The sequence below is a fragment of the Henckelia pumila genome, chromosome 3, assembly GCF_033568475.1.
Source record: "Henckelia pumila isolate YLH828 chromosome 3, ASM3356847v2, whole genome shotgun sequence".
Classification (NCBI taxonomy): Eukaryota; Viridiplantae; Streptophyta; class Magnoliopsida; order Lamiales; family Gesneriaceae; genus Henckelia; species Henckelia pumila.
In genome coordinates this window covers 174000208-174026455 of record NC_133122.1, presented here as the reverse complement: position 1 = coordinate 174026455, position 26248 = coordinate 174000208, and the positions used below count along the sequence as shown (strand labels likewise).

The window sequence follows — 26248 nt, the reverse complement described above, 5'->3', positions numbered from 1 at the left end:
TTTACTTATTTATACTTTAGCTCTTATATATCAGAATAATGGATTTCAAATGACAATGATATTGAATGAACTTAAAATCATCAATTTAACACGAAAATACTACATAAAAATGAATGAACGATGTGTACTCGAGATTATTATTTATTTTTTTAAACAATAAAAATATATTAATTTAAAATATTTATATGATGTGAATATTTAATATTAATATATTTGTTGTCTTACATGACATAATATTGTAATTTTGACGTTGTAAAGTGTGAAGGATGCGGGACGAGGTGAATGAAAAAAAATTGGGAGAAACCGAAAAAGGGGAGAATAATGTGCATGTTGAACGACGTGTCGATCAACAATTGAAGTGTGTGTGTGCCCTTGATATTTTTACCTGCCTCGCCTCGTCTCGCAAGCATAAAAAGCCGCCATTGCCTCCTCAAATCCACTCTCATTCATTCCCTTCCCTCCTCCTAATTTCACTCCCCGGCTTTCACTACTGTTTTCGATAGGCTTTCCCAAGAGTAGGTACAAAATGAAGTACGTTTTGGTGACGGGAGGAGTTGTGAGCGGTCTTGGGAAAGGGGTCACCGCCAGCAGTATAGGTCTCATCCTCAAGGCCTGTGGACTCCGAGTTACTTCCATTAAAATTGGTGGGTTTTATTTTTTATGGATTTTATTTTTTATTTTTTCGTTCGCCGTTCTTGATTCTGTTCCCGTTCCATCCTTTTCTTCTTGTTCTTTGTCTATGTAATGCTAAGTGTGAGTGTGGATGTAATGTATGGTTTTAGCGCCGTTGTTTGGAGAAAAAGATTCAATCTTTTTTTTCTACTGGGGACATTGTGGGTTGTTACCCTTTTTTTCCCAAGATACCTTCATCCTGTCTTTTCTCTCTGTATTTGTCGAGGTTTCTCTGCCTTGTGGAGTGCAAGGCGAGAGGAGGAGTTGTAACTTATCCCGTATTGCTTTCTGAACACGGACTAATGTGGGTTTTTCCTCTCTCTCTCTCTCTCTCTCTGGCTTTGTGTATTCAGATCCTTACCTGAATACTGATGCTGGAACAATGTCTCCGTTCGAGCACGGTGAAGTATTTGTCCTCGATGATGGTGGAGAGGTTAGGAAGCATCTTTTATACACATAATCATCCCTATTTAGTCTATTGAGAACTTTTTGTCAATAATAATGTGGGTCGCATTTGGGCTTTGGATTTTCTGATGGGGTTGGGAGGTGTGTTTTGTACTCGTGAATTTCTGGAAAAAGCCTAGATTTGGCGACAACATCTTCCATGAGATGTTTCTGGGTGGTGATCTGGGTGTATTTCAACTGTTGAATATTGAGAATGAGACCTATAAGCGCTTTTTGCTGAAACAATCTGGAGGCACTTAATATTTCCTGTCTTGAAAAATTATTGGGGTGCTAAATATTCTCTACAGCATGAATCATTTATCTGAGATTTATTTGAACCAGTCCTTATTACTTGACAAGGAAACTGTGGCTTAATTTTTTTAAGGTGGACTTGGACCTTGGAAACTATGAGCGGTTCTTGGATATAAAATTGACACGAGATAATAATATAACAACTGGAAAAATATACCAGGCAAGTATCCAGACTATTTATATTTTTGATACATTTATGTTGTGCCATGCTCTTCAGATCTCCATTGGCTACCCATGAACAATAAATTTTAACTTGATAATAGCTCCAATTTCTTTATGTAGTCTGTTATTGAGAAGGAGAGAAGGGGAGATTATCTGGGACGAACAGTTCAGGTACGTCCGTTTCGACACATCTGGTTTTTATGATCACTCTTGGTAGCTTGGGGTTCGACTTACATGTTTTCCCTGAAGGTTGTACCTCATATAACTGATGCCATTCAAGAATGGATTGAACGTGCGGCAGCAATATCAGTAGATGGAAAAGAAGGTCCGGCGGATGTCTGTGTCATAGAGTTGGGTGGAACTATTGGTAAACATGATATCTTGTCTGCAATAAGATCAGTTGTTACTGATATTTTAATTATCATTTAAACTGATTTTTTTTTTTTTTGCTTGATGCAGGTGATATTGAATCAATGCCTTACATGGAGGCTCTTGGACAATTTTCGTATCGTGTAGGTAAGATCATGTTTGCTTCTCGTTCTCAAGAATGTACAGCACCTAATGTTTTTAGTGATATCGATCGTCTTTAAGAGGTTAATTGTGCTACGACTCTTGATATTCTCAGGTGATGGAAATTTTTGCTTGATTCATGTTAGCTTAGTGCCTGTTCTCACCGTAGTTGGCGAGCAGGTGAAGTTCTCATGATATCATTATTTTTCATGTTGTTAATTTCTTTTTATGATTTAAGCATGACAATGGTTTTTATCTGTTCAGAAAACCAAGCCAACTCAACATAGTGTTAGGGGATTGAGAAGCTTGGGCCTGACTCCAAATATTTTGGCATGCCGCAGCACATTGGTCTCTCTCTCTCTCTCTCTCTGTGCGTGTGTGCGTGCGTGCGTGAGTTTAGCCTAACCAAGCTTTGGATGTTCGATGTTGCATATGCTTGGGGACTGAAGTGTATCATTTTTTGAGCAAATGAGAGCTTTGTTCTTGAATGTTGTAACTTTTTTATGAGGAAATAGTGAAAAATACCTTTGTTTGGTCCATGTTTTTTCTACATGTTTGAAGGTTATTTCGCAAAAATTTTTTTTTTAAGATCACAAATAAAAAAATAATGTTTGACCAAGGTCAGTTCAAGCCATCGACTGGTGCCCAAACTTCCACATATTGTTTCATTACGTAGTTGTAGATTTAATGTCATATTTATTAAATCATCCGCTTATTATTTTGTTCTACAGGAACTTGATGGAAATGTCAAGGAAAAACTCTCTCGTTTTTGCCATGTTCCGGTATTATGTTTGATATAATCTTGCAGGCTCATCTCTGATAAAATTACAGTTTTATATGCTAATATGCTACACAATAACCTGATGAGTATAGTGTTCTTCCAGATTGACAACATTATCACGCTCTACGACGTTTCTAACATTTGGCATATACCTTTGCTTTTGCGAGTGAGTATTTCTGCACCTTTGGTCGAATAAATTTTTTATTATATTAATTCAACGACTGTAACAAATTTTATCTTTCATGTAGGACCAGAAAGCTCATGAGGCAATTTTGAAGGTCTTGAACCTCAATGGGTTCGTCATGCAACCTTCAACTTTCTTCCTCGAGGATAAGAATGGCTAGGATTCCATTATCGACATCATATTTTTGAAAACTTTTATTTTGTATTTTGTGTAGTGATGGTAGAGAACCTGCTTTGGAGGAATGGACATCCAGGGCTAGTCTATGTGATAGGTTGCGTGACCCTGTAGGTTTTGTCATTGTTCAAGTATGGGATGAAATAAACTTTCTTTGTCTTGAGATTTTTGACTGTCCATGCCCATTTATACAGGTTAGAGTTGCCATGGTCGGAAAATACACTGGACTTGCAGATTCTTATCTCTCTGTGCTGAAGGTGAACTCTTGCATTTTCTAGTGAAGAACTTCTGTGCAGGTTTAATTCTATGTTATAGTGTGCATACGGTACAGGATTGAGAGAAGCTTGGGAGACCGAGACTTTCATACGTGTAATACCCCCAAAATCTTGTCATCTGACAAAAACTCATTGCCTTGCCAAGCGTCGTCAAATTATGAATGTATTCCCTATATCTTGGAAAATCATGCGACAAGGACTTGGGACAGCTTAGTTATCTCTTATGTCTATCGTTCAAATTTAACTTAAACTCGTGGATAATCCGAGTGAATTCTTCAGTTGTTAGCAATTTAGTTATCGATCTGTCCAAGTGACCACATATTGCTTTTTAATTTGGTTGAACCAATGAGGCAAATGTCAATGACAAAAAACAACTCATTTGATATGTTCCTTTAGTATCCAATTGTATTCCGTTTTGTTTATGCTGCCTCCTAGGCCGTGTTTTCAAGATACTTTCTGTTAATCGATGTGTAGGGTTTATTTACAAAACTTGAGATCTTTGTGAGACTTTGTGAAAGGCGAGAAGTCAGGAGAGTCTAATTTGAAGCTAAGAATGTTTGATGCCATTATTAGATTAATGTCTTCAATGCCTATTGACTACTAAATAATTTATTCATATGGATCACAACTGCTGAAATTAGATGAATCATCGGCTACTTGCTAGAAACTATTTTTCACAAAACCAAGCCCATGAGAGGTGGATCTACAAATTATACTTTTAACGCGTCCCTCACATTTAAGCAAGCGAAGGGGGAACATAAGCTCAAAACTGGTACATTTACTGATTTGCATGTTGGTAAGGTATTGAGCAATAATACCCTGAAAATGTTATTTCTCAATACGATTTATTAAACAAAAGAGAATTATGCATCAGAGAACTACAACTTGTGAATTCCTGACTCTGATTAAGGTGTCAGAAATTTCCCGGAATCTGTAGCTAATGGTACAGGCTGACAATCAGGTTATGTTTTAACAATGTTTTATTACTGTTTACAGGCTCTTTTGCATGCCTCTGTTGCCTGCAACAGGAAATTGTGTATAGATTGGGTACCTGCTAGTGATCTTGAAAATGCAACTGCAGAAGAGGTAGTCTCTTGGCATAATTGCTTGGCTTATATATATATTTGAACCGTATTGCTTGTTTTGTATTACTTTATGGTATCATCTTACAGTTTCGGTTGATATATCTACTTGCAGAATCCTGATGGTTATAAAATTGCTTGGAATTTATTGAAGGTCTGCCTAGCCACTTTAATAATCTGGATATTATTGTATTACCGGGAGTGAATTGCCTTGTAAAAATCTTTTTGTTGATCCTCTTTGGTGATTTGACAAATTCTTGCCTTCTAGGGGGCTGATGCCATACTAGTTCCTGGTGGGTTTGGTGACAGAGGAGTAGAGGGCAAAATTCTAGCTGCGAAGTATGCTCGTGAAAATAGGGTCCCTTATCTTGGGATATGCCTAGGAATGCAAATTGCTGTGATAGAGTTTGCACGATCAGTCCTTGGACTTCCCGATGCGAACAGTACTGAATTCGATCCAAACACTCAGAACCCTTGTGTTATTTTTATGCCTGAGGTCCCACCTTATCCTATGATTATCTTTTAATATTGCTTAGCCAAAGTTTTTTTATATAATAAGATCTTATTAATATATCAATGTTCATTGTACTATCTGCAGGGTTCAAAAACTCATATGGGAGGTACAATGCGGCTTGGATCAAGGAGGACATACTTTCAAGGTTCCTCAAGTAAATCAGCAAAACTGTGAGTTTCCTTCTTTTACAAATGAGAAAGAAACAAGTCTTCAAGCATTCTCACATGGCATCATAGAGTTTTATTGGTTTGAACAATGAGATCTCAAGATGTGGCAAGAAATGTCGTAGGTCATTCATACAGATAACTGAAAAGTAATTGGGATAACTAGAAAGAATCCGTTAAGGTCTGGGTGTGGAATGGATAAATTACCCCAGTCAATTAAAAGCTATGAATACAATTTTTATTTTGCTTGCATATGATTCTTCCTTCGTCCTTGATATTTTGCTTTCAGCAGTACTCCAAGCTGTTTAAGGCTGTGAAGAAGTACTTGAACTTTAACTCAGGAATTAACATATTATTGTAACTATGGGAAATTTGGTTTTTCTTTTATTTATTTTAGAAACGCGCATCTTAAACTAGTGAATGGGAACATGCAAGTCCAAAGAACATTAACGCATTCTTGCAGCACTTATCCATTGGTCTGAAATTGTGCAATGTTTTAAACCTTGACGCAGTACCTCTATAACAGATACTTAAAATGCATGAAAGCTCTCTTTTGTGTAGGGCGATCTGGATAGAGAGGTTGGATCTAGCTATTCAGTTTTTGAAGGTTTATTTATTTTTCTGATCAATCCAACCATCATATTTTTAAACTAATCAGAAATACTTATCAAAACATCTTTTGTTTTACTTTATCCTTGTACTTTCAGAGATGATGTGAAAATGAGATTTCCAGTTACTTATAGATGTCTTATGATTTTCGTCATCGTCTATAACACTAATAGTCACTGACATACCACTGGTCATCTTCTATTTTCGTCATCTTATTTACTTCGTCCACTGATCATCTGGGCTCTTGTAAACCCATTGTCCATATCACAACCTTGTCTGAACTCTTAACATCTGTCGAATGAGGTCTATAGTCGTTTGAGGAGAAACACTGAAACCTCTTGTTTCTTGGCATTTTTTCATTATATCTGATTAAAAGCAAAAATTGTTGATTTCAGATATGGAAATCAAAACTTTATTGATGAGAGACATAGACACAGATATGAGGTGCGTGAACAATAATTTCTGAAGTTACACTTCTACTTCAACTTTAAACAGATTACATTCTTGATATGCACTTTGGATCGATTTTGTCCATAGGTGAATCCTGATATGGTTTTACAACTTGAAGATGCTGGTCTCACTTTTACTGGCAAAGATGAAAGTGGTTGTCGTATGGAGGTATCTCTTGTTTTCATCGTTACGGCCACTGATTTCTGATTACAGCTTTGCCCTCTATTGTACTGATCTGCATGTTTTTTCATCAACTTCTATGGCAGATTATCGAGCTGCCGAATCATCCTTACTTTGTCGGTGTTCAGTTTCACCCTGAATTCAAATCAAGACCGGGGAAGCCTTCTGCTCTTTTCTTAGGTACTTTTCAACTGTTGAATGCTGCTTTCAATTCCAGCATATTGGAATCAAGGACTTGATCTCGTTATATTAGGTCAACAAAATCATTTCTAGAATCACTCGCACAGACTGACAAAAGCGAAAATTGATTTCTGTGGAAGAAAATACAATTATACCTTTTTTACTCTTCGTGACAGGATTGGTAGCAGCAGCCTGTGGGCAGCTGGACCTTTTTTTGAAGAAAGGTGCTGCAAAGAGATCTACCTATCATAAGTGGTGCAATGGTTCCCCAACAACAAAAACTTATGTATACGAGAACTCAGCTAAGTTAGCCAATGGCTCTTTGGATGGAATTTACCGCAACGGAAATGGTTTGCATGTTTGAATGATTAGCAACGTCTGTAGCATTCAGGCCCAGAAATTGATTTCTATATGTATGATAAGTCTAGGTTACATAGTGTGTCATGGTGATTCGTTCCAGTTTTTTCAAATGGAAGGGGTATAATTGCAGTCCACCGATGTGAAATAGGACAAATGTTTTTTTTGTTTCTAATCGTGTTAAAGTACACTGCCCTGAGATTTTTCTTGCTAGTTTGGCTTGAAACTTTCTGATAATCGCGCGACTGTCTGATGTCTTTGCTGATAAACATGACCTTGTTATCCATTATTCGCCTGAAACGCACGATGAAGAGTTGCAAAAGATGATTCAAGATGGCCAAAGTGGAAGCCATGCAGGCAGAAAGGAATCCATTGACTACAGAGAGGAAGAATTTCGGGTAACCTTGGATTGAGTTTGGTTTTAGAAAGAACGTAGTAAAAGATGCAAGAATGCTGTTACACTAGAATTGGACATTTATGTCATTTTGTGATATTTTGCTAGCCAATTTATGTTTTTTTCACATTAGAAACTCTCTCAAATTTATGTTAAATCAATCACTTCAGGTTACAATGATGGTTAATTGGCTTGATAGATCCTTAAAACTATCACAAAATCTATATTTTAGTCGAAGTGTAAGCATTTCGATGGTTAATTAGCTTGATAGATCCTTAAAACTATCACAAAATCTATATTTTAGTCGAAGTGTAAGCATTTCGATCGTGTTAATTGCCTCAACAGTTCAACATTTCTTGGAAAAAAATCTTCTGAGAAATTAATGTATTTCTGTATTTTTTTTTTAAAAAAAATCGTATGTAAAACCATTATCAATCAAAGGGAATGAATGTGCATGAGTTTTTATTATAGTATAAAATTGAAATATGTTGATTTTTTTTAAAAAAAACTTGAAGTATTAACCTGTTAATATATTTTTAGGGGTCCTATACTCTTTATATTAATATTTTTCTAAAAAAGAGTGTGCAAATTGCTCAAAAATCCCAAATGCAAACATGTTTTGCTCTGCATTCCCTAGCTACTTTTTTATACCACAATTTTTGTTAATTTATACCACATCTTGTATGGTTTTGTACCACATCTTATATTGTTTTATACCACATTTTATGACTAGGGATGCTTTGGGGTTTTTTTAGCAAATTGCCCAAAAAGAGTTGGTGTGATTAACGAGTATCTGTTCGGTTAAATTTGCTGAAGGAAAAGCAGCAGCTTGTTCTACACCATGGAACCACCATACTAAACCAAGTGTCCTTTTCAAGTTTATTTTTGACCAAACCAACTAAATTTTAACGATACATGATAAGATTCTAAATTCCATTATGCACTTCAAAAACTCAATTTACATTCTATTTTTTTGGCAATATGAATCGCAATCATCAATTATTCACTGGCAATACAAATGGAAGGGAGGGGGAGAATGGATACAGCTACTTCCATTAGAAAAATCAGCTTATTATAAAATAAATATACAATTAACATTTTAGAAAACTAACTGGTTTTTTACATCCAACATGTAACAATAATATCCCAAAAAGCACAACGAAAAAGAAAAAAAATGCAAGATGAAAAAAAATTTCTAGGAACCATTTCCTCGAACAATACAACTATACAAGTAATGAGATAGAACCAATGTACAAGCTATAAATCGATGACAACACAAATAAATGCAAAACACAAACATAATCTCAATAATAGTCTAAAAATTCAACAAAATGTATCAACATAAATAAAATTGACTTATCCAAACAAATAAAATAAAAAATTAACAAATTTTCAACAATAAACTTGGTCATTAAGGAGATATTTAAATTTAACTATCATGGCTATTATTTTGAGGTGAGGGAGAAATAGAGAAATTGATTAAACATGAATGTTATTTTTAATGGAATAATTAAATTTAATGGGATAAAAAAAATTAATGCGCTAATTAAATTTAATGGGCTACATAAATTTAACGGGCTAAAGACCCAGATTTTTTTTTTAACTAGGGCTGTAACCCAATAAAAATTAAAAAAAAGCACATCAAATCCAATAAAAAAATATTTTTTGAAAACTAAAAATAAAAAAACTGACCAGGGCTGGAGCCCACCCCAGCCTTTGGGTGGCTCCGTCCCTGCTTGGATCATCCATGGACATGGCGTCCATACAAAATATATGATAGATGTTGCACCGGGTGATCAGGTGAAAATCACTCGGTGTAGCGTAGCATTAACTCAGCTAAACGCGCATTATGCACTTAAGTGCTTGAAATGGTGTGTAGCAGCGTAGAATAGAATTTCTTATTGCGAGTCATGATATATATGTTGGTCGGTTGGGACTTGGGAGGATGTTCTCGGAACGTTGGTTAATGTAGTGACGAAACAAAAAAATTGGAATATCGTATAAGATATTATTATTATGGAATATATATTAGTATATTTAAAATTTTAGTTATGTTTATGTAGTCTTATAAATTATAATAACATGTGTAAGTAATTAAACATGCTTTGAACAAATCCCTCCATTAGTGTGTTCATTTCATTGTACGAAAATTCTGTACGTAATAATTGCCTGTGTCACAAGTTACACTTTTTCCATCCAAAAGAAAATGCGAATCAACAATTAAGGGATATGTAGTTTAAAAATGTTTTTAGAGTTTTATATGAAAAAATACTCAAGGTATATATGTGTTAGATAAAATTTTTGTAATTTTTTTTTGAAAAAATATTTTTTAAAAAGTGTTTACCAAGTATAGTTTTTAAAGAACGCTTGAAAGATGTTTTAGTATGGAACAATGGAAGGCAAAGAGGAACAACATTACTTTTGAAATGTTAATATGAATTTTATAGAATAGTTGTCCAAATATATATTTATTCTTATAACAACTTTTAAAACATTTTATAAAAAGTTTTTAAAAACCAATTTTATAAAAAAAAAAAAAACATTTTATAAGTGCATATTCAAACAAATTTTTAGATCATTTTGGTTATAGAAGCATTTTGCTTTAAAAAGTACTTCTTTAAGTTGACTTTTAAAAGTAATTTTTAAGTAAAAACTGTAATAATTTTGTGTTTAATTGGATAAATAGATTGAAAATAATTTTTTTTAGTTGAGTCTTAAAAAAAATATTTGAAAAGTTATAAATATGCGTTTTTAAAAAATCACTTATTTTGGCTTAAATAAGTGCTTTTAAAATCACTGCAGATCTATTCAAACACATTTGAAAAAATAAAAGCATTTTTTAAAAAAAAACACTTTTTTTTAAAAAAAAAATCATTTTTTTTTAAAAAAATCATTTTTTTCTCCTCTAGCTTTTTAATCAAAAGAGTCTCTAAATATGTTGCGTGGATTCAAAGCCGGTGTGTGTCTCTCTCTATATATATTTTTGTATACACACACTAATTAATACTATATTGAAATACCACTTCAAAATTTCTTAAAGATTCTCAAAATCTTTCTATATATTGTTCAGACAAATTTTTTCCATTTTACATATTTTGACGAGATGTATATCAGTATATGTAGGTCTGCAAAAGAAATCCTACGTTTGATAATAGGTAATATTCCAACACCACGTGATGGTTGTCATAAATATTTAGAGCACTTTGCATTATTTTGAAAATTCTTTTTCCATACGGAAATATTTCACTCAATTTTAAATTTAATGAATTTTTAGAAACCCCCCAATTTCGAACAGAAATATTTTTATTAATTTGATTTGTATATTAAACTCAAACCAAATATAGAATTGAGCTGAAGTGGTAAAGACCAGAAATTAAAAAGAGTCCAAAATGTATTTAGTCGGAGCATGTAGGGATGTCAATGGTCCCCGAATTCAAACCCGATCTCCATACCCGCCTCGATCCCTATTAATTCTTATCGGGATTCCTCGTACCCATCCCCGATTATTAAATTTTATTATATAAAAATATAAAAATTATTATTCAATTTTATAATAAAAGACATAAAATATTTTGGGTCAAATTTTTTATTATATTAACTTTTAAAATTAATAAAAATATTTTAAATACAAAATATTTCTATAAATAAAAATTATTATTTAAAAAAAAATATTATGTATCAAAAATTTATTAAGATTATATATTGTTTTAAATTTATCAAAATAAATAATATATATATTTAGACTAATATAAATATTTTATATGTGTACATAACATGAATGAGATTCAAATAATATTTTTATATTATAAAAAATTACGCTATCATAAACGGATGTATTATATATAATGTATAAAAATATATATAAACGAAATAATAATAATACTTTTAATTTTAATTTTTTAATAATATTTTAGATTTAATAAAATTTGATAATTAAAATATTTGTATATTATTATTATTATCGGGGCGGGTTCAAAGATGAAGATAGCATACACATACCCGTCCCAATATGTTTCGGGGATTTTTAAAAATCCTCGAACTCGAACCCATACCCGAAAATACTTTCCCAAACCGTTTCGTTTCGGGGTTTTCCCGCGGATACCCGTACTCGCGGTGAAAATTATCATCCCTAGGAGCATGCAGGTTTTGTTTAATTTCTACGCCATCAATTAAAATATTAATTAACTCTTTTAACCAGTGTTTTAAAAAGCGCGAAAAAGCGCCGATTAAGCGCGATTAAGCGTGAAGCGTGAGCAAAAAGCTTCGCTTTGGACAAAAGCGTGGAAAAAACGGTCAACCTCTTGGTTGACCATATTAAGCGCAAAAAAGCGTGAAAAATATAATTTTTTTTAACAATATTTAATTAAAATTTTAATTTTAATTCAATATTTTTAAAATTTGAATTTTATTTGAAATGATAAATATTTAATAATATATATTTTTTAAAAAAACATTTAAAAACATCAAAATTAAATTTGTTTCGTATATTTCCAATTTTTTTGCGACTAAGAGATGAAATATGATCTAACGCAAACATTTTACTATAGATAATTTGTTATTTTGAGACTTTATTTTTTATAACTTGAAAATTTGTTTATTTATTCTTAAAATCTTTAAGTTTATATGTTATTTATTCTATTAATTAATTTAATAGAATTAAAATTATAAAAAAATGAAAAACGTTTTTTCACACTTAAACTTGTTCTAAACTCGCTTAAGCTTCTAAAGCTTGAAGCTTGACCATGACGCTTCGTCACGCTTCACGCTTTTTAGAACCTTGCTTTTAACATCTACCAGACCATTAGTTTAATTTTTTAATTCAAATTTTCTCTTGATTATTTATTTTGAAGATGGAAAATAATACCGACAAAAAAAATTAAAAAATATCCAGCCCTTTTTCTCAAGGGATTTTACGTGTAGATAGAGATAGGAGGAGAAAAAAGGTTTTATTTGTTGAAACAATGCTTCTGATTTCACGGGATTTTCTAGAAAGATAACGAGTAGTCTTTCAAATAAAAATCGTCGTGTAACGCTGCGTTGAATAGATGTAAGTAACTCTATAGGACGAGCCTAAGTTCGTAGATCTCCAACATTTATTGTCTCTTGCTGTCTTGCACCACTTTGTATGACTATTTTACGTCGCATTGTTTATACTAGTATTATCGGAGGAGTACGGGTTGTTTGTTTATGTAATCTGTTTTATTTTAATAAATAAAATCAAAAAACATAGAGAACAATTTTGAATTGTGTTTTTTGTAATAAATTAATTAATTAATTTTATAAACGTGTCATTTTGTAAATAAGTAGTATCAATGGACAAAATTATAAAATGATATTTTGGTAAATAAATATATACTAAAAGCCAAAGTAAAGGGATTTAGTCATATCAACGTATCAACACCTTAATTTTAATAAAATAGATAGAATAGATACACATTATTGCATCCATGTAAACATGTGCATATTTAGTCAGCGTAACAAGTCAAATTTGGGTATTGGTTCGCTAAATTTTAAATTTTGGCTATTTTTGTCATATTTTAACCTAAATATCCAATTTCGGTTGGAAAACGCTGATTAAGCTAAAAATTCCGATCATACCGCATCAAATTTTGGGGAATTTTTTCTATTTTTTGTGTTAATCGTCCCGTTTTCTGAGTTTGCTCTTTTTTTAAAAGTAAAATTTTATAATTTCGATTTGATTTGATGGAATTTTAGATAACATTTCACTAAGATTACTTCTCACCTAATTGAAAATCCTCAATTTGTTGTTATCTCATTCGATTTTATAGTTTAATTAACAATTTTTCGTTAAAATTAGACACTACGAAAAAAAAAATCAAAATAGCCAACAGGTCAAAGTTAGAGGACCAGTATATACCCAAGTTTTATTAGTTATAGGATTAAAAGAAAAAAAATGCGTAAAGTTAAAGAATTAATTTGATTTTTTTCCATATATATATCCATTTTTTTTTTTGTGTTTTCCTTTAATTTTATAAATACGCGCGTGCTTGCCGATTACAAGGATTATTTTGATTGATATGATATAACAAAAGAATTTATAGATTGTGGGGATATGATATCGGATAACTCAAACTAAAATTTGAGTTAAATACATTGTAAATCGTAGATATTACAAGATATTTATGGATTAATATTTTAAAAAAAATGTTTCACCATCGTACCAAATCGGTTGGTGAAAAGGTGTATTTTACTATACTATACTATATTATTAAAATAGAGATCCTCTAATTAACAAATTTTTAATTAATTGGTGAAACTTGATTCGAAATCACCATTATTTCATAACTTAATTTTCAATAAAATCAAAATTATAGAGCAAAATAGTCATTTTATACAGTTTCCTCTTTACAAATATGACATTGACTTTATAAGATATATATATTTTTTGTGAATATTTGTTTAAAGAAAATGTTATATTTTTATTATTTTTTAATTTTAAAATTTATTATTTATTGTTTTATTATTTTTTAATTTTACAATTTATTATTTATTGTTTTTTTTAAAAAAATAAAATGTATGAGCACGCAACGCGTGCAGAAGATTCTAGTATATAATAATGAATTTGGATAAGTTTTCAATATTGCAAATGCCATTTGTCGTGGTGCATGGCTGCATGTTCCTTGCTTTTTAGAACTTGGCAAGCCTTCAAAAGCCCACTCGTTCCTTCAGTTTGGCTATTTTTACCTCAACAGTGACTACTGCATATATGTACCCCCATCAGCATTCAGTAACTTCTATATATATATATTTCTAATTGGTGAGAAATATTACTAGCTTTGTGAAAATTTGGATATTGAATGTGATTCAAAACAAGTAAAATTATTTTCATTCAATTTTCAAGTGTTGGGTTTAAAAGGGTGAGAGTGAGTGCCTTTTTCGCTAGAATTGGAGAAAGAGCAGACCAGAAAATAAACAGAGGTTCGATTTTGTAACGTTTTCCAAGAAGTCAAATTCAATGACTCCACGTACAAGTACTACTTTCTGATTGAACTAATTAATTAATGAATTTCCGCTCCTATTTCTTTCTTTTGTCTCAACAATATTATATTAGTTCCATCTTGTTTGACTCGATTGGTTTTTAATTTTATTTTATGTTTAATCAACTTTACATTAAATTCCATGCTACCAACTTTTGGTGTACTCCCTATATAATTCTCGTGCTACATGTAACTTTCCGATGCATGGTTTTGTTCATGATTTTCCCATGAATTAATACGTACAGCAGCTCTGACCCAACTTTTTGGTTTCCTTTCTTCTTTTTTTTATTACTTCTTTTTCGACGACATGCAGAACAACGTTGTTTGATTCAATACATGGCCATGCCCGATCACGACCAAACTTCACCGGAGACCCCACCAGAAGCAGCTAAAGAAGGAATACAACTTTCTCAAATCAGTAATCAAACAAGTAAACTAGAAGTTATTGAAGCAGATCATGATGCGATAATCATCAAGATCCAAGAAACTGCTATTGCTAATGCCCACCAGAATCTTCTTCTACTGATAAATTACGCCTGTCTTTTTGTGGGTTCTGTTTCTGCGAGCCTAATCACCAAATTCTACTTCATTCACAAAGGTTCCAGCAGATGGGTCTCAACATGGGTTCAGTCCGCAGGTTTTCCTGTGTTGCTGCTTCCGATATATCTCCCTTATTATCTTTCCAAATCTTCTGATTATAAGAGGAGACCTTTCTCTGGATTCACTCTCAAGATTTTCCTTTTGTCTGTGATTGTGGGCGTGTTTATGGGTCTCAACAATCTTCTCTTTTCTTGGGGGACTTCTTATCTACCCGTCTCCACTTCTTCTCTTCTCCTATCTTCCCAACTGGCTTTCAATCTCGTGCTCTCTATGCTTTTGGTGAGACAAAAGGTGTCCTTCACGAACCTCAACTGCGTCCTGCTTTTGACCGTGAGTTCGGTGCTTATAGCCTTGGGTTCCAGCCACGACAAGCCCCCTGGTTTGACTGGTTCCCAGTACTTGGTGGGATTCTTGTCGACCATAGGCGCGGGATTGCTGTTCGCCTTGTATCTCCCTGTGATGGAGCTTATATACAGGAAAGTGGACTGCTACGGTATGGTGCTGGAGATGCAGCTGGTGATGGAAATGGCGGCCACGGCGTTGGCGATTGTAGGCATGGGTGCTTCGCATGATGGGTTTTCGGTTATGAAGGTGGAGAGCACGAGGGTGTTCGATAAAGGTGCGGCGGCGTACTGGGTGACTGTGGCGGCGACGTTGGTTGCGTGGCAGTTGTGCTTCGTGGGAACGGCGGGAATGGTGTTCTTGACGACGTCGTTGACGGGAGGGATATGCATGACGGCGCTGATGGGGGCGAACGTCGTGGGCGGCGTGATCATTTACGGGGACAAGTTCGGCGGAATGAAGGCGGTGTCGACGGTGCTCTGCGTCTGGGGTTTCTGTTCTTATCTCTACGGGATGTATAAGAAGAACCATAAAAAACCAATCAGTAATCAATCTAGTGATGATTCGATGGAGGAGATTGGTTTAAATTAATTGATTAATTAATCTCAGACAAATCGTTTGTGGTATAATGTTCTCCAATATGAATCTATTATATATATATATATATATATATATATATATAGGTATTCAAGACTATTTTTATTTGTGTTAATCATTCATTTTCATCGGAACCTTTTGGTTTGGTGCATGAGATGTAGTAAAACATCGCAGTCACGTTCATCAATTAGCAGAGACGAATTAGGTGACAATCCTAGGGCTGTCATAGCGGGTTGGTCAGTTGGATTGGTCCGTCCCATTCCATTGTATATATATGTAGGTTAAGGTTGACAAATTTTCATCTCGTCTTAATTGTGGGCCGGCTTGCCCCGCTTCGCCAAGTGGTGAATTACGGGATAACCCACCCCAACCCGTCAAATATAACTAAAAATTGGCGGGTCGGTCCGCCTCGCACCGCCAAATAGACGGATTTGATTTATAATTTCTCAATCCGTCTAAATAATGGACCGGCCCGCCGACTGACAGGTTTTAGTGGATTGCGGGTTTGCCCGTCCCATCGGCTCGTTTTGACCGTTGTACCCTTAACTTCAATGGTTTTATTTATTTATTTTTAGTATTTGTACAATTTTGGTAGGAGTTTGCGCATTTTTTTTTACGGGCAGGCGTCCAAGACAAATACACGAAATGTGATTTAAAAAAGTGGGAATTCTAGCTTTTAACAAGGCGTTGTGAGTTAAGATTTATATTCGGTCGTTCGGATATAATTTTATGCAATGTAAGTTATGTAGCCGAAATTTAACCAACACAATAAAGGTCGAGTAAAATAAATTCTATATATGAATGACATGATTTATGAATACACGTTTATATCATTATCGATATCAATATTTTTATAAGATATTTTCAAAAAACCCATTTTTACAGATAAAAAAGTCGAATATAAAATATGAAAGCAGTAGTAACTAGTAGTCTCGCAATTGAAAATAAGAGTAGGAAAACTTAAAGTACAAAATGAGAGCATACTCCAATGAAATGAGAAGAAAATTGGTTAATAATGAATTAGCTTAGTACAAAAGGCAAAAGCCCACCAATTAAACAAAGTTCGAACCTGGTTCAAATCTAAACGAACCAAACTCAAACCTTCAGGAGTTCAGCTGATTCACGGTCGATTACATTCTTGTACGTACTCTTCTTTTTCCTGTACTCTTTTTACTTTTTGTATGGAAACATAATTCATATTTAATATATATACGTACTCTTCTCAATATCAATTAATAGGGTAATGATTTATTATTTTTGAAGTAATAGAGCAATGTTTTTTTTTTAATAAATAAAGTAATAGGGCAATGATTTTGCTAACACTAAAGAGTGTGTATTCAACTCTTCCCAAGCGATGAGGGATACCGTTGGTTTCGATCACATAAAAATATATATTATTTTATTGGTTTATGTAATCATATATATTATATTTTTTTTATCGTAACAGAAACTATTTAATTAACTAATTTTCAATTAGTTGGTAAAATTTGATTTAAAATTATCATTATATCTTAACTTAATTTTCAATAAAACCAAAATTATAAGGCAAATTAGACATTTTATTTGTTTTTTTAGGTCATTAGATATTTTGTTATTTACCAAAATGACATTCACTTTGTGTTCTTTGATGTTTTTATTTACAAAAATATCACTCAATTAATAAAATTGATATATCTATTGCATGTTTGTAAATATTTTTTTAGGAAAACGCTACATTTTTTGTATTTTTTAAATTTTACAATTTATTTTTATTTTTACTAGTATATATATACATATATATATTATTGTTAGAATAAAAATCCTCTAAGTAACTAAATTTCAATTAATTGATGAAGTTTGATTTGAATTATCATTATATATATATTCTAATTTAATTTTGAATAGAACCAAAATTATTAAACAAAATTATCATTTTATATAGCCTGCTCTTTTTTAGCCATTAGATAATTTTTTATGCATCAAAATGAAACTCACTTTGTAAAATTAATATATTTATCGCGTTTTGTGATTATTTATTTAGGAAACAATATATTTTTTTGTATTTGTTAAAATTTAAAATTTTATTTTATTTTTGTTTTCGTTAAAAAATTCAGAATGTACGAAAACGCAACGTGTGCAGCGGAGTACTAGGATATATATATATATATATATATCTATCTATATATCTATCTATCTTAAATAATCTCTATTTAATTTCAAAAATTAAATCTCTATTTTGTTCGAGACGAACAAAATGTCTGTTCGACATCATCAATGATCTTTGCCATTCAATCACCGAAATTGTGAATTGTGAGCGAAATTTGTTTCATGTTATGTTTTGTGTAAATATAAAGGATATATTGGTAAAATTTTAACAATTCAAATTTAGAATTCTTGCAACAATATTCGTTGCTTCAATTACAAAACGTAGAAATGTTTTCTAAATACAATCACGATACGTGCATACGCATACATTTTTTGAAAATAATTTTTTAAATAATTAATTTTCATATTATTTTCAGACCCGTCATAATAATGAAATCTTCAAAATTTTATGAACGATATACTACAACCTAAAATTTTAAAAATATCGATAAAAGTATGGTTGCATATAGAATATAGTATTATAAGATTAAAAAAGTGAAATTTTAGGAAAACAGAAAAATAAGTTTCAGATTATGATATGAATAAAAAATTAAAAATTAGCATAAAAAATGTTAGTGAAAAAGAAAGAAATTGGGCAATAGTTTTTTTAATAAGATATAAATTTAAACTGTGGGTATAGCTTTTTAGGAATAAAAAAAGAAATAGAAAATTGCAACTTTCGTGTTGGATATCTATTTGTTATTTAGTATTTTTAAATTTCGATCTTAATCGCTATTTGCGTGGGTGTATCAGTGTATGTATGTTTTTTTTTTTCCTTCAACTTTTCGTTTTCTTTCCCGACGTGATGCGCACATTTTTTTTTTTGAACAAGACGTGATGCACACATGATGTGGCATGAAATTTACGTGTACAATATATCATACACTAATTTCTGAAAAAATATCTAAATTTCTAAAAAATCGAAATATATGAAAATTAATAAAAAAATTATCGAATTTATATATCATACATTATCAGTGATAATTGGTGTTCGTATTTTTCTATAAAAGCATTCAATATCATTTCACCATACCAAAATTTGAAAACTTAATTAGTAAATCAAAATCCAAAATAAAGAAGTCATAAGGAAAAAAAAAATCTATGATCCCTTAATTGCAACCTTGAGTTTCTTGGTCAGTATATAGTCAACATATGAATATCTCATGTGCTTGAAATACATTTTATGAAAAACCTTCCAATATTGTTAAATATCTTAGCTAGCTAGCATCAATTATTTACATATCCCCTGAAGGCAGTGGCGTGGTGCATGGACACTCCCTCCATGAACAATATAAAAGGAACTTGTTGTGGGTATATCAGACAAGGTCAATTCTTTGGATACATTTGGGATATTAGCTAGAAATTAAATATGATACTTTTGCAAGTTTGAATGGGATTGATCCCATTGTTGGTAATTAAATTGTGAAGTGTTGTGCCTTTGGTCTCATTATTGCTAAATAGTTAATTACAAATCCCTATTAGGAGCGTGCTTTTTGCTATTGTTGTGCTAGTCTAGCCTTTCTTGGATCAAGAAATTAATGTCATTCATCTGCTGATAAGTTTTCTATATTGAAGCAAACAGACGGACCCTCATCATCTTTGAACTTTTGTTTTTTGATTATGAAAATGGTGTGTACATAATGTTTTCGGACAAAATTTAGTGTTTCTAACTTGCCGAGAAATAGGAAAAGAATTGTGAATCTGATTATTCACTTTCAATTTCAATTTTTTTTTGAGTTGGGGAATTGTGACATTTGAGTCTCAAATTCGAGATCTCGTTCCATATATACTTGAAACTTTGATGTCAAGAGTTGCGTGATATCGGCATTTTGATAACTGGAATCTAAATGGTTTGGTATTCCTAGTGATTGTTGGAAAAAAAAAATCAAAAATGAAAAAAGATTTGATCGGATTCAATATTTCAATGTTTTGTACTTTTGTTAGCTTACCACTGGGCTGACTGGCATCTCGGGGTCACAAGTTAAAAGTCGTTGACGAATATTGTTGTTTACTTTAACAAATATTGTTGTTATGATTTTTTTATTTGTCAAATGTAAACATGATATGAATTATGATAATTAATAGGCCTATCACATGTCAATCACCACAAGTAATATAATTTATACAGTTTAAGAAAACATAATATGTATCACAACAACAATATTACTTCAAAAAATCATAACGCAACAATATTTGTTAAAGTAAACATTATTTTTTTTGGAAGTTTTAAATATATAATCTTTCTGTCTTGATATTTAATTAAAAATCCACCCCATTTACTAACAAATTTCCAATCAGTTTGGTAAAGCCTTAATTCATTTTATAGAAATACAATTAAATCCTCATTTCTTTTCACCTTTCCTCAAAATTATCTCCAAAATTTCTCATCACTTATATGGTTTATCATATTTTATCTATTTTATAATTTTTAAATTACTAAAATATATTTTTTTATCTTGATCTAAACTTTTGAATATTAATTAATCAATATTAATTAATTTATTATTTCAATTCTGAGATTAGAAAAAAATTAATTAACATAAAAATGCATGAATTCAATTTTTTTTTTTACCTATATTGATATATCGCGGGTAAGAGACGCTAATAATATATCATATATTGTCATTATATAACGTAAATGAAGAAGAGGTTATGTCAATTATTACAGATTGCCTACGAAAAAGTTATTATAATGATGTAAATCTTGCAAATTAAGGATTATTTCGCAAAGCATTAAATATCCTTTTGCTTTTTGACTTTCATTGTTTACCTTTGCTATTAATATTTTGGTTCAAATGAATGTTTAATGTGAAGTATCGACTTCAACAAATATTTATTTTTCCCCAAATCATAAAAAAATTTCAATCATTCTTATGAAGTTACGATCATAAAATTTTGATATTTAACTACAATAAACACCATCAGCAAAGGAATTACAAAGGTACGTTCATATTTTTTTCATCCAGAAAAAAAAATTCAGGTTTCATGCTTTAATTTCACACACACACACACACACACAAGGGTAGGTCTTTTGGGATATATATATATAGAATAAAAATAATTCATTTGACATAAAAAGTAGTACATCGGGTCAAGTAGAAAATTCGTCTCACAAGAGAGGAGTTTTTGTCTAATGATAATTGCATAAATGTATACACGAGAATGAAAATTTCATAAAAAAATATTATTTTTTAATGTAAATATGAACAATGTTGATCCGTGTTACGAATAAAGATCCGTCAGACGTCTAACAAGAGATATACTCATGAAAATATGTGCTCCATTTTACCAAGTACTCTAAAAACCCTTTTAATATTTTATAACTATAAGTGAAAATAACTTGAATTAAAGAATATATTTGTATAAGATCTTTGTAAAACGTTTTTCACAAATATTTTAAATTTTTTTTCCTAGGGTAGTTTTTTAACAAACAATTGAAGTCTTACAATTATATCTCTAGTTATACAATATTAATAATGTTAAAAGAATAGATTGTAACTAACTTATTTGTAATTTATTTATAATTATCATATCTTATCTGTTTTTAAAAAACTTTAATCATTAAATATTTTTTATTTTAATCTAAAATTTTGAATATTTAATTTAACTTATCATATCAATATTGAATATAAGGTCTTTTTATAATTCAAATGCATCATAAAACAATATCGTGATGTATTGCAGCACATCTATCTTGTTCTCTTCCCCCTCTATCTAAGCTAATTCCTATCTAATAATCTCACGAGGATTTTGTGTGAATATTTATTTGCTAGATTTTGTTACATTTCAGAAATCTTATTGAACTATATATAGAGGCCATAATACACCCACCAAATAATAGTTGTCTCTCTCCAAATCTCTCTCTTATTCATAAAATAAGGGTTGGGAGTGCGGTGATATTATCAGGCAAATCAAAGCTAGATCTACATCATACGCATCCATCTGATTGGGGTCTTTTCTGAAAACAAATGTAGGTGAAAATCTTACGAATTTTTTCTGTTATATATATGTAGTATATCTAAATAGCTAGATGGTTATGCTATATCTCCATGTTTTCAAAACCGGACCGGACCGGCCGATTCAACCGGTTCGACCAGGAACCGGTCACTGGTCCGGTCCGGATTGCTCCTAAAACCCGTTTTTACGATCAGAACCGGTCAAAACCGGTCAAGAACCGATCGAACCGGTCAAAAAATCGGCCCACAACCGGTCAAGAAACGGTTCAACCGGTTTTCCCATTTTTTTTAATTTTTTTTGAAAAAATATATTTTTAATTTTAAAATCTTAATTTAATATTTTAATATATATATACAACATTATTTGGAATTTGTACTTCATGAAAAATATTATTTTAGTGATATTAGATTTTTTAATTAATTAATTAATTTTTAAAAAATATATAACTAAAATTAATATTTTGAATATATTTATATGGTTATTTAGTTTTCAAACTATAATAAATTTATATATTTTTCTATTTATATACATCTTTTAGGTTTTAAAAATTTAAAATATATTATTAATTATATTGTATTATATAAACGGTTTTCCGGTCCGACCGGTTAAAACGATCCGACCGGTTGGACCGTTTTTTTTAAGGTAAACCGGTTCGATCACCGGTCCGGTTATGAAAACATAATATCTACATTGAAGAGTAAGCACTTTAAATATTTAAAAATAAAGATTTTTTCATTAAAATAATTTTGTATTTTAAAGATAACGTGCAATCTCCATTATACATATAACATTTTTCTAGATAGTTAGATAGATATCAATAAAAAAAATCAAAATCAACAATACGGGATCACAGAGTTGAAAACTGCGCGCAGTCCTGTGTTTTTAACACATTCGTTAAAGAACTACACACACAAGAACACACATTATTATATATTATGACTGCCGTGGGCGAGTAATAGAAATTGTTTTCCTAACAAGATGAGTAGACAATTAAAAGGTACGAAAATTATTATTTTTTGATTCATTAACTCGATCGTTTCGTTTTTTGGATTTTTGTCCATTTACAAAAACCAAACTTTGAAAATAGATAGAAAATTGTACGTAGTTGGAATATTCTGGTGCCAAACTTATAATGGATGCCCTCCAAAGATTAAATTCAGATCCTTCTATACTTGGATTGATTATGGATTATCGTAAACTGATCTTATCATCAGATTTAGTTAAGTATACTTTTGCTTTTGTTCTTAGATCATTGAATCAAGCAGTCCATGCAAGGGCGACTGATTTTATGTCTGATGAAGAGGGGTGGGCTATGCCTCCTTCCTCTTTGATTTCTGATGTTTTGTTTCCGCTAATGAATTAAGTTCTCAAAAAAAACTATTTTCCTTTAAAACTCGGACTCGAAAATCTAGCTGGTAACTACTAAATCGTCATATTATCGAAAATAATGCTGCTTCTTTTGAATTTGTTTGTTAAACAACATAGTTTTATGTTCCTAGGTGCGAGAAATTTTGCTTATAATTTGTTGCAACTTTTTTGTTCATGCATGATGCTCCCATAAAATATGATCATAGACCTGAAACCAATTAGTGCAACAATTCTTAATTATCATATTCTTTTGGCTTTGCAAAGGTGACACAGACATTATTATAAACATGTCCGGCCAAACTTCACTGGAGACGCCAAAAGCAGCAAATCAAGAAGGCATTCAACTTTCACCAATTATCAAATATGAAAAGAGTAAACCAGAAATCGAAGCAGATCACGAGGTGTTCATCAAGATCCAAGAAACCACAGTGCCTGAAGAACAAGCAGGAAAAGCACAAGAAGCTGGAACTGCTAAAAAAGCCCAAAACACTCTTCTTCTACTGATAAATTACGCCTGTCTTTTTGTGGGTTCTGTTTCTGCGAGCCTAATCACCAAATACTACTTCATCCACAAAGGTTCCAGCAGATGGGTCTCCACATGGGTTCAGTCCGCAGGTTTTCCTGTGCTGCTGCTTCCTATATATCTCCCTTACTATCTTTCCAAATCTTCCCATAAGAGGAAACCTTTCTCTGGATTCACTCTCAAGCTTTTCCTTCTGTCTGTGATTGTGGGCTTGTTCATGGGTCTCAACAATCTTCTGATTTCTTGGGGGACTTCTTATCTACCCGTCTCCACGAATTCCCTTCTCCTGTCTTCCCAGTTGGCTTTCAATCTCGTGCTCTCCATGCTTCTGGTGAAACAAAAGGCCTCCTTCACGAACCTCAACTGCGTCCTGCTTTTGACGGTGAGTTCGGTGCTTATAGCCTTGGGTTCCAGCCACGACAAGCCCCCTGGTTTGACTGGTTCCCAGTACTTGGTGGGATTCTTGTCGACCATAGGCGCGGGATTGCTGTTCGCCTTGTATCTCCCTGTGATGGAGCTTATATACAGGAAAGTGGACTGCTACGGTATGGTGCTGGAGATGCAGCTGGTTATGGAAATGGCGGCCACGGCTTTGGCCACTGTGGGCATGGGTGCTTCGCATGGTGGGTTTTCGGTTATGAAGGTGGAGAGCACGAGGGTGTTCGATAAAGGTGCGGCGGCGTACTGGGTGACTGTGGCGGCGACGTTGGTTGCGTGGCAGTTGTGCTTCGTGGGAACGGCGGGGATGGTGTTCTTGACGACGTCGTTGACGGGTGGGATATGCATGACGGCGCTTATGGGGGCGAACGTCGTGGGCGGCGTGATCTTTTACGGGGATAAGTTCGGCGGGATCAAGGCGGTGTCGACGGTGCTCTGCGTCTGGGGTTTCTGCTCTTATCTCTACGGGATGTATAAGAAGAAGAACAAGAAGATTTTATTTAAAAGACCAGGTAACCAATCTGATAATGATTCGAAGAAATAATTAGTTAGTGTTAATTAATTAATTAATCTCAGGCAAATCAAATAAATTTTGTGATGTGCGCGCTCGCGCACATGGATATTATATTAAACTATTCTTGATTAATTGTTTGGATCGATTTTTTTTTTTTTTTGGGTTTTATTCGGTTAAAAAAATAGTCATTCAACATTTTTTATTGTATTATTTTTTTTTAGTTTTTATTTTTAGTTTTACGAGAATCATTATTTTTGTGTGTGCATTAGATAAATTCTGAGTTTACACAATATCTTATAAATCATATTAGCATAAATCACACGAAAACACCTTATACAATAGATTTATTTAAGAAAATGTTGGTAGATTATTGATCAAAACTGTCACCCATAAGTGACGCATTTTTCTAGTCATCACACGAAAGTTGTGATATACTCATTCCAAAAGCAACGAAATTATTGTTACTATTATTTTTAAATGACGAGTTCTATTATTTCAAAAAAAAAAAAAACATGCAAATTCTTTTTCCCAATTGCAATTCCTCTTTTGGTTTGACCATGGAAAATACTTAACTGTCAACCGATATGGAATTAAAAAAATTGGGGATCTTGATTTTTTTTAAAGAAAATTAGCCTAAGATCATGTTTTTCCTCCATGCATAAAATTATATAAATAATATGAACCAAAGAATTTTGAACAATCTAATTAAAGTGAGTAATCTAAAACTAGTAAATCTTGCAACACGACTAGTAAAAAGCACGTCGGAAGGAGCCACGTGAAAACTAAATTTTTTGTACATAATTCACAGCTGGAAAAAAAATGTCAAATAAGAAAATAATAAGATATTAAACCATGATATCACACAATTTGGGTAACTATATATATAAAATCCCATCTCCAATTATTTATTATATAATTAATAGTTTTGCATTCAACCCAATTTCGGGGTGCACTTAAGCTTATTTACTGAATTCACAATGTATGTGTGCATCATCAATTCATATCTAATATATATACGATTTTCTTCTGAAATGATGGAACAGAGATTCTGAGAAAACCTTGGGATTACCAACAGATTGTTGCTGAAACATAAAACATTTTGTAAGGGAAGAAGCGAATAGTGATCAGGAGGAGTAACGTCGGGTAAGTTTGGAGATCCGATATTCAGATGTTTCTTGCTAAAATCTTGATCGATATATGTTGGTTTCAGTGTTTATTACCATTTATTTTATTCTAAAACCAATAATTTGAGTATTAATTGGAATAGCAACGCCCTTATAATTTAATAAGTATCAGTCAACTATGTGATTATAAGCATATAGTTGACTTTCAAAAACACTTAT

The 26248-nt window shown here is 32.1% G+C and overlaps 3 protein-coding genes across 6 annotated transcripts; all 3 read left to right on the top strand.

Annotated features, from left to right (window-relative positions):
• Positions 1–370: 370 nt before the first annotated feature.
• LOC140886535 (uncharacterized) lies at positions 371–7319 on the top strand. 2 transcript variants are annotated; one of them, XM_073293141.1, is made up of 21 exons: positions 378–644; positions 1026–1105; positions 1502–1588; positions 1711–1761; positions 1840–1957; positions 2050–2106; positions 2216–2280; positions 2365–2448; positions 2832–2882; positions 2985–3047; positions 3130–3176; positions 3280–3349; positions 3434–3496; positions 4511–4600; positions 4712–4750; positions 4865–5092; positions 5195–5280; positions 6279–6327; positions 6421–6501; positions 6600–6693; positions 6870–7319. In XM_073293141.1, exons 1-21 carry the CDS (start codon positions 527–529, stop codon positions 7055–7057), a joined length of 1809 nt encoding a protein of 602 aa, XP_073149242.1. In that variant the 5' UTR covers positions 378–526; the 3' UTR covers positions 7058–7319. The 2 variants fall into 2 exon arrangements, with proteins under 2 accessions (XP_073149241.1, XP_073149242.1); XM_073293140.1 differs by having other exon boundaries at positions 371–644; positions 3280–3496.
• Positions 7320–14381: 7062 nt separating this feature from the next.
• Positions 14382–15975, top strand: LOC140889984 (probable purine permease 4). The gene is made up of 2 exons (XM_073297730.1): positions 14382–14436; positions 14756–15975. Exons 1-2 carry the CDS (start codon positions 14421–14423, stop codon positions 15973–15975), a joined length of 1236 nt encoding a protein of 411 aa, XP_073153831.1. The 5' UTR covers positions 14382–14420.
• A 4940-nt stretch (positions 15976–20915) lies between these two features.
• On the top strand, positions 20916–26093 carry LOC140892247 (probable purine permease 4). Of its 3 annotated transcripts, none has more exons than XM_073301081.1 (3): positions 20916–21046; positions 23695–24903; positions 25949–26093. In XM_073301081.1, exons 2-3 carry the CDS (start codon positions 23718–23720, stop codon positions 25996–25998), a joined length of 1236 nt encoding a protein of 411 aa, XP_073157182.1. In that variant the 5' UTR covers positions 20916–21046; positions 23695–23717; the 3' UTR covers positions 25999–26093. The 3 variants fall into 3 exon arrangements, with proteins under 3 accessions (XP_073157182.1, XP_073157180.1, XP_073157179.1); XM_073301079.1 differs by lacking the exon at positions 20916–21046 and adding an exon at positions 21931–22075; XM_073301078.1 differs by lacking the exon at positions 20916–21046 and adding an exon at positions 22558–23059.
• The last annotated feature ends 155 nt before the right edge of the window (positions 26094–26248 follow it).

Excerpts from the sequence above, each read along its gene's own strand:
- LOC140886535 (XM_073293140.1), top strand. The coding sequence starts at position 527 with ATGAAGTACGTTTTGGTGACGGGAGGAGTTGTGAGCGGTCTTGGGAAA. Across the intron at positions 5,093-5,194 it reads GTGTTATTTTTATGCCTGAG|GGTTCAAAAACTCATATGGG; the intron begins GTCCCACCTTAT and ends TACTATCTGCAG. Across the intron at positions 6,502-6,599 it reads AAAGTGGTTGTCGTATGGAG|ATTATCGAGCTGCCGAATCA; the intron begins GTATCTCTTGTT and ends CTTCTATGGCAG.
- LOC140892247 (XM_073301078.1), top strand. Across the intron at positions 24,904-25,948 it reads GATTTTATTTAAAAGACCAG|AGATTCTGAGAAAACCTTGG; the intron begins GTAACCAATCTG and ends ATGATGGAACAG.